Consider the following 12,095-nt stretch of genomic DNA (forward strand, 5'->3'; position numbering starts at 1 on the left):
AACTTTCTTTACTTTTCGATTCTTTGTGATGTGACATTTCAAGTAGTGTGCTCTTTTTTTGTTGATATTTTGTGATAGTGACACTTTACTGTTAAGTTACTGTTAAGTGAGCGAGAAATTTTCTCACTTTGGTTAATTACGTTACGACATGCCGAGGAGAAGACGACCTGACTTAGGTCGTCGCAGTGAATCAAATGAGCGAAGACCTACCTTACGTGCTCACCTCACTGATGATCAAAATATTTTTGGTGTGGCAATGATTTTGTTGTCAGGTGATTTTCGTCAGACTCATCATCGAATTTGTGGCAGTACGTAAAGACACTCCAATTAACAACTAACATGCGAGTATTTTTGCAACATGTGTTTGCGAAGCAGTTGTTAGATATTGGAAATAATAAAGTTGCAATGGACACCTCGACCGGATTCATCACATTACCCACAGATTTCTGTCGCATCACAGATTCAAAAGAGCAGCTTATTTAGTTTGTTTTCCCAGATAAAGCGCAAAAGTTCAATAACCATAATTGACTGGTTGTACGAGCAATATTGGTAGTGAAAAATAAAGATGTCGAGGATCTCAATGCGACCATTCAGAATTTTCTTCCAAGGCAGTTGGTTTCCTTCAAACCAGTCGACACCGTTATGAATAAGGATGACGTAGTCAACTATCCCACGGAGTTTTTTAATTCACTTCAACTGCCTGGATTACCACCTCACAATTTGCAGTTAAAAGTAGGATTAGTTGTCATCATGGTGCGTAACATTAATCAACCTCGACTATGGAATGGAACAAGACTGGCTGTGAAAAAGCTGTTGCATAACGTCATTGAGGTAACAATCATAAAAGGAAAAAACAAAGGAGAGGATGTCTTGATCCCGCAAATACCGATGATTCCAACGGATTTACCATTCGGTTTTAAACGCTTACAATTCGCAGCACGTCTGGCCTTTGCGATGACAAATAAAAAATCCCAAGGACAGTTTATTTACGCAAAACAAATCAAAACAAAAAATATAGTTTATGAGAAAGCTTTAAATTGATTAAAAAACTGTATCATAGACAAACTGTCTTTTAATACAAATTTAAACCTTATCAATAGCCAGTATTTCCGGAAAACCCTGTTGCAACATGATGTGTCAAGAATAATAATAAAATTTCATGCTTAATTAAAAAAATGCTTTTTTATTCAATACGTTTTGTTTGTTTGAATTTGAATTTATACAAAAAATTAGGTCTTTTATTTATCGATTGAGGCAGTACGAAGTCTGCCGGGTCAGCTAGTTTTTAATGATTATATCTTATAATCTAACAATTTTATCTTAAATGTTAAATATTTTGCTAGAAGTTTCTAATTTGTGATTTTTAAAAACTAATATTGGTTGTCGAGATTTGGGATCCCATTTGGCGGATTTCTTAGAAAGGCAATACGTTTTGATTAAAAATGACAAGCGATTATACTTGTTGATAGGTTATATTATATATTTAGCTGCAAAATCCTTATTTTAATATAATTCAGTTAGTTTTATTTTTCATAGAGTCCACCAAGGCAGTTACATACTTAGGTTCATTTTTCTTTAGGCTGAGTGCCACATTTTAGTTATTATTCTCTTTATGACTTTTTCTATTAATCTTGCGCTCTATTTCTATCAGTTTTATTGCGATTAAGGTTAAGTTATTGAGAATACAAATCGAAAACAAAACTTGTGTAACTTATAAACCAGAGCTTTTTAACTTTACTGTATAATCGGGGTCGTTAAATTGGCTGGCGCAACAGTCCGTTGGGAACCAGGGCCTAGTGACTTACAACTCTCAACCATTCCTGTGCGCGAGTACTGTTGTCAGGAATGGAAGGGACCTACAATTTTAGGCCGAATCCGAACGGCTAATTGGAGAAAGCGCTTTTTCATGACAAGATTGACAATAATTACTCTTGAAGGAATCCTGATGAAAACTTATACAACTATTTCCAACCTATTTTATTCATAACAAAATATCAATCAATGTTTTTAACCAATTTTGAATTTCTTGAATATTTAGTATTGACATAAGAAAAATTTATGAAGGATGTAAACTAAAATATTTGCTTTTTTATGGAAACACTTTATAAATAAGAAAATTGAATTTCATTTTTGATATAGTTTCGTGAATGCTTTATACATCAGTTGCATTAAAATAATTAAAATACAAAATATGTGGTACAAACTTGGAAATTAAGATTTTAGGCTGATTCCTTTTTCATTCCTTATAGAACCGTTATTTTGTTTTAAAGTTTTCTGAAGAACTAATCAACTTTAAATAATTGTATGAAATATTTCTCTTATACCGTTTTAATAATATTTGATGATCAAAAGTTTTAACATTTTTGTCTTCGATTTAATTTTTTTTTTTAAATGTTGCTGTTTTCAATAAGATAAGAGAAATAAACCCATTTTATGAAAAATAACGTAAGAAACTTACAAAGTTAAACTTAAATAGAAATAATTTTGAAATCACTCCCAATTTTCAAATTCCATAAACAACTGTTCCTATTTTTATTGGTATTTTCCATGGGTTAATTTTTAGATTTTTTTCGTGTCGCATTGAACACGATTTAATTGTTCTTTTTTTGTCATTCTATGAGTGTAACTTTGTATATGTGTTAAAGAGTCTGTTAGAGCTGTGAAATTCCCAGCTTAACATATTTTAAAAATTGTTTTAGTGTTGATGCAAAAAGTGATAAATCGGCTGAAAAATCCAATCTGAAGATTTGATCTTAAATCAAAAATAAATTAATTTATTTTACCTCATGAAATCTAAAAACTGGGGAAATTTATGTGTTGACAAATCTAGATCAAGCATAAATTGATTTATTTTACCCATGGAAAACCGAATATACGATTTGCTAAATTATAAATCTTCATTAACTTAGTGAAATGTAGTCATACAGTTAATAATTAAATAGTTTGACAACAAATTAACGCTTTAATATAAGCTGAAAAACAAGAAATGTTCCTATTATTTTGGCCATAGCTGTATAGTGTATATGTATGTGTGTATGTTTTATATAGAACTTTCAAAACAACAGGTGATGAATGATAAGGAAGAATACATAAGGTCAGCAAAATAATAATTTACTGTTATAAATTATATAAAGGATTTATTGTCACTATACAAATATGAAATTATGCTTTTTGTTAAATGTCAATTTAACTTTTTCCATCAAGGTATATGCATATGTATATGTATGTGCTCCTGAATAGACACACCTAGTTCCGAAAGAGTAGGTTGGCTTCAAATTCATTAGAAATTCGTTCTCTGAAGTTTTGTTTTTTTGTATTTTCATTGGAAAGGTCAATACTGATGCGTGGGATCTGGGATTTATTGAATGAGTTGCTTTAAAAAGTAGTTGAAGAAATTAAAAACAAAGCACATGTTTGATGGTAACTTATTATTATGTTGTTAAAAAGAGATCATAATTTAATTAATATTTGTAAAATGATTTCAGTTTAAATATTGTCTATATAATAAGTGTGTAGGAAGGTCAATAATATCAAGACTAAAATATATACTGAGATGTGTAGGTATATAAAAATGGAACTTCTATATTTAAATAAAATAATTATGTATATTAATTGAAGCTTTGTAAATATATATGTAAAGTGTTTTTCAATAAGGACGAGTTGATTTTGACAGCTCGTGGCGCGGCGGACATGTTGTTCTCTCAAAATATCTTCTTTTAATTAGTCACTGAAGTCCAATCCTCATGGCAAGTTAAAGCGTCTAGGAACTGTTTATGGGGCATTTGGTCGTCCTTCGAAATTGAGTATTCAACGTTTGCTGGATTCCACCGGCTCAATGAACAATCAGCTAACATCCCTACATCAACGAAACACTGACAAGAACTTGCCGATGTTCGTGAAAGTTTGCAGTAGAATCCGAGGCAGTCAACAAGAACTTGGACCGTCGCGTCGTCGCGGTGGCAGACCGCAACATGGCAAATTGGGCGTCGTGATTTGGGCCCGCACTCCTAGGAGCTGAAACCAAACGCATCGCCGCCGTGTGTGTTCGCTAAATAGATTTCGGAGCAAGAGGAACTTGATTGTAATTTTGGTCGAAAAATAGTTTTGATAGGTAAGTGAATAATAAATAATAAATTGTCGGATTTGGGACAGCACCAATTCAAGCGAAATTCACGCGGTGACAATGCAACCAAATATAGTTTCCCTATAGAACGATATTTAGCAATTTTGTGTGGCCTAAATTTGATAATCTGGACACCGAAGACATATTATAGCATCGACAGAATGGTGCTTCGTGTCGCAAAGCTGAAGACACAACCGATATTCTGCACAAGCGGTTTCATGGTATAGTTATCTCTCGCCCAGGTGAAGTGAATTGGCCATCCTTTAGATTTGTTTGGGGGGATTGCTTTTAAGTCGAAGGTCTGTATGCGAATGAGCCGATGCCATTGGTCAAATTTAACCTGATTTATGCGACAGATTCATCGAGAAATATAATCTTGAAATAAAGATACATAACATCTTATTGATATCTTATGTTAATTTCTCAAAGGAAGTTATTGGAATTGTTCCGATTTGTCAAATTGAAAATTTTGACATTTCTCAACGTTTCAAGATCCCTAGAATTTAAACAAAAGATTTTTAGAGAAATGTCATTTTACGCACGTACGTTCGTTTGGGAAGTGTTTTTCCGTCTTTGTCTCAAGAATCAGTAGAAATATCGACTTTAAAAATTATTGTTGTTTATTTTTCTAACGAAACTTGAAAACTTTCAAAATAATGATAGTATCTAATTATTCGTTGAAGAATAACGTTTTTGACATCTGGTAAGATTTTGAGAAAAATCGAATTGATAGTTGTACGCAAATTTGGTAAAAATTGATGATCGATTCACGATATCTCGTGAATAAGTTAAGGTATTGACTTTAAAATGATTTAATTTAAGCTAACAACTTTCAAAAAATTGGTAAAAATTGATTTTCGACTAAAAATGTAGTTAACAAAACCAGATTTTAAAATCCAACTATTTTACAATATTCAAAATATTATTTCAAATTTCAGTTAAGTTTTTAGAAAAATTCAATTGACAAATTTTTTAACCAAACACGGAAATCTACAAAAACAACACAAAACTGATAAGAAATGGGTTTCGACTCAAGTATTAGGGGAACAGAGAAAGATTATTGCACAGACGGGGTATCAGTGTGGGTCGCATCCCACCCAGCTGCATTCCCCCCCAAACAATTCAGCCGTAATACTCGTACGTCCAGGAATACACATCAGTTTAACCTTGAGCTCTATTTCGGACATACTGTCAAGTATAGAGATTCTTTTTTTAACAGCACATCGAGAATGTGTAATTCTTTACCAAACTCTGTTTTTCCCTATCATTTTCATGTTCAAATTTTTTTTTTACACTTCAGAATTTCAGAAAGTAGTAAGCTTATAGCAAGCGTCAAACTACGATCAGAGGCTCATCATAAGTGCATGTGTTAGTTGTTAGTAAAAAATAATACAAATATAGCCTAACACACGCACAAAATACAAAACAAAATTAGCATTTAACTATTACAGAACAAAAAATAAAATGAGACCGTTTACGATAGTGGAGCACTGGTTCTAAACAATGATTTTAATCCCACCTTATTTAAATTTAAATCTATCGATGAACAGTTTTAGTTATATAAAATGCTCATTCGACTTAAAGCTTCATTCTTCCCATAGTTAGTTCTATGGAAGTCAATATGTATAAAATCAAATGTGCGCAGGTGATGAGTTCCGCCCCATTAATTCAAATGTACACAAGAAAGCAAATAAGGTGCATCAATTTCACCCATTAATGGTGAACAATTGATTTTGAATTTTTAATGAAAAAATACTAAGTCATTATTAACACGCCTTTGATGGAGAGATTGCATTTGAAGAAGTAGAATACGATCTCCCCAAGGAAGACCTTTTAGGGCAAAGCGAATGAAATTATGTTGAATTGATTCAATACGTTTTCTATGAATTTCGTAATAGAGAGTCCATACCTGCGAAGCATATTCAAGATGAGAACGAACATGGCAATTATACAAAGAAAGGGTAACATAGGGATCATTGAACTCCTTTGCCCAGCGCTTTATAAAACCAAGCATAGAACTTGCCATATTAACAATAAAATTAATGTGATGCGTAAACTCTAAGTTTTAACAGAAATGTACACCTAAATCTTTAAATTTGGAGACACGACAGAGTTTTTGCTGTGATATACAGTAGTCAAATACGTTACTGATTAGTTTTTTAGTGGAAGTTATAGTCTGGCAATTTAAAGGGTTGAGTAAAAGGCTATTTTTCCCACACCAAAATGTGAAACTATCAATGTCGGCTTGTAAAAGAATACGATCATGGTTGGACTTTATTATTTTGAAAATCTTTATATCGTCAGCAAAAATGAGAAGTTCACTTGAGCGTAGACATGACGATACATCGTTAATAGACAGGATAAATAGAAAAGGGCCAAGATGGCTTCCCTGGGGAACACCAGATTGAGCAACAAAAGGTTCAGAATGACAATTTCTAAACTTTACCTCGTACGATCTATTTTCAAGGTATGACTTAATCCAAGCTAAGAAAAATGGTGGAAAACCAAGAGCCTTAAGTTTAAATAAAATAATTCCGTGGCTAAGTTGGGCAAAAGCTTTGGAAAAGTCAGTGTATACACAGTCAACTTCATAACCTTGTTCTAAAGCGCTTGAACATATGTTTGAGAATGTGAGGAGATTAGTAACGGTTGATCTTTTTTTCACAAAACCATGCTGCTTTTCGCAAATGATATTTTAAGTAAAATATGCTACGCTTGCACAAAGAACTTGTTCAAATACTTTAGGAATGCAAGAAAGCTTTGCAATGGGCCTGTAGTTGCATATATCCGACTTGTTACCTTTCTTGAAAATTGGTGTAAGAAATGACTTCTTCCGCATATACTGGGAAATTTGCCTGTTTTAAGGGAAAGTTTGAATAAAAACGTAAGGGGTCCAACTAAAGCATTACTACACTTTTTTAGTACTATCGGGGGAATACCATCAGGACCGGCTGAGCAGTCATCATTCAACGCAGATAAAAGATCAAGGACCGTACTCTGTAGCACAGATATGTGACTACAGCTAGTTTGCGAAGATTATGAAAATATACTTCATCAACTTCTTGAGGGTTATTAATAAATAACTCACGGAAATTCGTTGCGAAAGCGTTACAGATATCAAAAGTTTTATCTAACGAAAGGTTCTTGAAGTGAAGTTAATTTTAAGACTAATGTGCATCGGTATCTCCTCTTTAATTCTTCCCTTAGTTTGCTTAAGCTCGCAATGTGTTTAATTTTCAAACATGTTAAGGGTATTAATAACCCCGTAAGTGCTCGTTATATATAAAAAAGCCTCTTGTTCAATTTTAAAATCGAACCCCCTTAGTAGAAAACCCTTTACTTACCTAATTAGCTGCCTAAATAATCCTCGATAAAAACATTTAGGTCAGATTAAAGCCGAATATATTGTCATTTTTGTATTGTAGGTGTAATAACATTATATGCAATATACAAACCCACAGTTATCGATTTTCAAATAAAATTATTTAAAAGAAAAAATATCCTCCTCATTCATAACTGTACTAAATTGCATCAGCATTGGAGTCAGACGCAAATAAATCAAGAAGCTTTAAATTTTACGTAAATTTAAAACGTACTGAAAATATCCCGGGATGAAATACGAAAAACCCACATGCATGGGGGATCCATATATTGCATCCAAAAGCATCCATTCTAATAGTGTCTTGTTGCATATTCAACCTCACCCGTATCTCTATCGCCACGTTACGCCACACCACGGCCACACCACAAAATTCTGATTCATCCTAAAAATAAGTATACAGTTACAGTAGGTATGTTGTATGTACTCCACCACTGCATAATATTTAGTAAATTCTAGAACAAGAGGATGAAACGCAAAAGGACCATGACAGAGACTGGGTAAAAGATACCGTAAAACTAACCTCGAACTCTAAATCCTGCACCTATACGAGTATTGCTGCTGCACATTTACCGACCGCAACCCTATAGGACGACACATTGTTGTTTTATGTATATGTGATTCCGGCTAAATTGTGAATGAAATCCTCCATTGAATAGAACCTTAAACAACCACAACGGCCTTGAGCTTGCTTGCACAAGGGTAGGGTCATACCTCACACCTTACATCTCTATCCTGACACTTTTTGGCTGACGCTGAGCTTGCTTGGCACCATATACATATACACACGTGCCAACATCCCAATGAGCTTGTGTGAGTTTGCAAGTTCGAAAACGGGTCCTGTCGCTTTTACAGAACCATTGATAGCCATTTCTCCAACTCAAAACAGCACGAAAGAGAAAAACACCCTCCACCGTTCATTTGAATGTGATTGTAAATCTAATTTTAGAATCTCCATCAAGGCCTGAATTTATGAATGAAGAAGGTAAAATTGGTCTGCAAAGGCGCAGTTTTCATGAATGAAATTGTTTTCGGTGTGTTCAAGGTCTTTGCTTTAAAGGGTCTTGGTCCTGGTCCCCGGTATGGGGTATGGGGTATATATAGTAAAGAAAAAAGAGATACAATAAAGGATATGGTAGAGCAAGATGAAAAGTATGTCGGTTATGTAAAAATAGGGGTTTATGAGGGAAAAACATGGCCGGCCGGAAATCAATAAATTTTATCATGTCTGTGTATACCTTTTGCTTGTTCACAGGGAAGAAATCACAAAGCAAGCTGTTGAATGCGGTTAGGCAAAAATTCAACAGTTACGCAACTTTTTGAGGAAAATTTAAAGAATTTTTTTTTGTTTTAATTTTATTATAACTTTTTGTTTATTAGTGTCACTGAGGATATGGGAACAAGTCTGTGGGGCTACGAAAGTGATTCTTTGATATAAAGGGTATGATTTATTTTTAATGATTGTTTTTAATTTGTAGGCATATCTATTTTTCATTGAAAGAATATCAAAAGTTGCGTATATACGAGAGAGTTCTGAATATGTAACTAGTTTATAAATTGGACATATTTGTTGAGGCTATACGGACGTTTAAATTTTATTTATAATATTAAAGATTACGCTTAAGTTAAAAAATTAGATAGTTTTATTCTTAAAAAATATATGTATGTATGGACATATATAAAGTTTAACAACATTATTGGAAACGCTTCAAAACAAATAATAGTATCGCTCTTGAAATTCAAAGACGGCATATTAATTCTGGATTTAATTTCATTTCTCTTGAGACCATCTATTGATTTGCTCCTATTACGCATTGGTTTGCTCTATTCACAGATTTGATGCATCTTTTGACACTTTGTTTATGACATAGAATATCCGGAATTTTGAGTTCTTGTTGGTAAATAAGAAATGAAAGCTTTTCATCTAACAAATCTTTCATTCATTCCTTCGATTTATTCCCTTGTCTGACTTCAAAGATCCGTTTAGAGCATGTTCTCTGATATAAAAACTTTTAGTCGAAGAACATTGCCAATAAAAGGTTTTCGGGATGCGTATAAAAAACATTTTTTTTAAATTACAACACCGACGATTAATTTCACATTTTTTTAGGAACCATCTAGGGAAAAATATAAATTCAAATACGTGATTCGGTCAATCTATTAATGACAGTGTATTCCATAAGAACAGTTAGATTTTCGGATGAACAACTGAAACCCACAGCAGATTTGACCAAATTGCTAATCACGGAAAGCATTAACCTGATTTTATACTTTGATACATTTCAAGAATATATTTGATAATTGTTCAGTTGATCTGCGATTTTTTGGTCGATGTCTGGTACAGGCGAAAATTGAACAAAATTGGCGGCCAAAAACAACAGGGCCAGATTTAGAGGTCCAGAGGCTTTGGGGCGATAAAGGGGTGGAGGCCCCATCACCCCAAATTATTTTCAAAATAAAATAAACCATTTTTTCACTAGAGTTTTTCAATAAATACATTTATTGTGAACCCAAGTAAATAAATATAAACGTGCAAACACAATTTTCTGAAATTAAATTTTAGGCTTAACGAACGGAACCTTTCGAGCTTTTTTCGCCAAAAATCGTTGATGATTTCGTGGAAATCCAGTTATCGGACTAAATTGCTTTCGACGCTCAGGAGAGAAAGCTTAGATAGAAGGCTTTGTCCCATCGTGGTTCAAAGCCTATTTTTATAATTTTCATTTTTGAAAATGAGCACTCTGCACTGCAATTTGTTACCAACAAAACCAAATTCATTCTCAATGCCATTTCAAGGTTTGGGAATGTAAGTCTGAAATTTTGATTTTCAAGAATTTGGTAGTAAAATAGTTCAGGCGATTGATATGTTCCTTTTCCCTTTTCTATGAGTCAATCAAAGACACAAATTGAACCAACTCATTACCACGACTAGGTTCTAAATCATCCGGATACACTTTCACCAATGCCTCTGCTGCAGCGTGCAAATTTTCAGCATCCATCTTCTCGACGTGATTCGGGAATCCAAATATCGAAAGTAAAGCTTCAGCTGAAATTTTTCAGTAAGAGAAACGGATAGCTGGTCAGACGGATACTTTGTATTTTTCCTTGGGTGATTTGCGTCTTGTGGTTGTTTGTAATCGAGCGGATTCAACCTCAAATTTCTCGTTCTGGTGCGGGTGCGTGATTGTACATATTCATCAGTATGGGATATTTTTTTGGCTGTTTCCTTGTATTTTTCAGAGTCATTTCGTTTGGTTTCCACGAATGATTTCAATGATTCTAATGCACGCATTGCCGATTAAAGAATCATTTTCGGGCGTTGTAGCGTTGAATCGCTCCAAGATATCGTTCCAAAATGTTGCAAACAAAGCGGTTTCGAGACTACTCATTTTCTGTAGAAGGTGCGTTGCCTCATTCCTCACTATGTCCTTTTGCTCTTTGTTGGAAGATATGCTGGTTAAAGCTTCTTCGATTTCCAAATAGCCGTTAACTAACGTTTTCGTAGTTTCAGCTCGACAAGACCAACGAGTGTCACTGAGCTTTTTCAAGACTAAAAACCGTTTGGGGCTTCTGCCCTCCCCTCAATCCAGCTCTGGGTGGTATGCTCTTACAAATCAGCAAAAAATACGTACGAGGTCCTGGAGTAGATCCATCTTAGTTGGTAAAAAGATTTTTTAGTGATAATTTGTTCGCATGAAGTAAACATATTGTCCACCATAATAGTTGACGTACGTAATTCAATTTCCATGATCTTCCAGAAACTTTTTTTGATAATGAAGTGATGAAGGGATCTTAGCTTCTACTCCACCAAAATATAGTTATACTATAACATAAGATACCATTATTTTGGTTCGATGAACCGTTTATTACAGGTGGCTTTTAGAATTCCAACATCCTGGAGATCTGCTGAAGCCACTGCAGCAGCAGATCGGACAAAAAGGCAAACTCTTGTTACAGATATGTTAGAACAAGTGAATTACACTTACTTGATGATGTTGAACGCTCTGATATAAAGATTTCTTAGAATGGTTTCTTTTTTCCAGGCAATACTATAAACTTTCAAAATATCAACACCAAGTGATAAAAAAAAAACATTATAAAATAACTAATTAAGTTAAGCTTACATAACATGTCAACAGAAATTTACTTTTCTAAAAAAATATTGAAAATACAAAAAAAGTTGGTCATTTTAAATAATTTAATGGCACTTTAGAGGCCCAAAAGTTCCCTTTAGTTTTGTTTTCTTATTTTTACTTATCAATACTCAACTTTTGAGGGTTCTTTTGTTAAGGTGCTCCAAACAAAATTTTGAAAGGACATCCTAGTAACCATACCATGAAACCGCTCGCCCAAAACACCGGTTATGTCTTGAGCTTTGTTTCACGTAACACCATCTTGTTGAAACCATAGGTCCATCGTGTTGATATGATCCATATCAGGCAAGAAGTTGCTGATCATCGACTTATAGCGATTGTCGTTGACGGTGATCGCTGATGGCCTTACCAGCATCAGTATCGACCGATGACGCCCCCAGCCCGAAATTCATACCATACAGCAACTTTATTTGGATTTATGGGCACCTCGCGAAAGTCA

The 12,095-nt window shown here is 34.0% G+C and overlaps 1 protein-coding gene across 1 annotated transcript; it reads left to right on the forward strand.

Annotated features, from left to right (window-relative positions):
• Window positions 1–642: 642 nt before the first annotated feature.
• Window positions 643–4,018, forward strand: LOC129945176 (uncharacterized). Its single transcript, XM_056054838.1, has 2 exons — window positions 643–831; window positions 3,725–4,018. The coding sequence occupies exons 1-2, from the start codon at window positions 643–645 to the stop codon at window positions 4,016–4,018; spliced, it is 483 nt and encodes a 160-aa protein (XP_055910813.1).
• Window positions 4,019–12,095: the final 8,077 nt, after the last annotated feature.

Source organism: Eupeodes corollae, chromosome 1 (assembly GCF_945859685.1).
Source record: "Eupeodes corollae chromosome 1, idEupCoro1.1, whole genome shotgun sequence".
Taxonomy (NCBI): domain Eukaryota; kingdom Metazoa; phylum Arthropoda; class Insecta; order Diptera; family Syrphidae; genus Eupeodes; species Eupeodes corollae.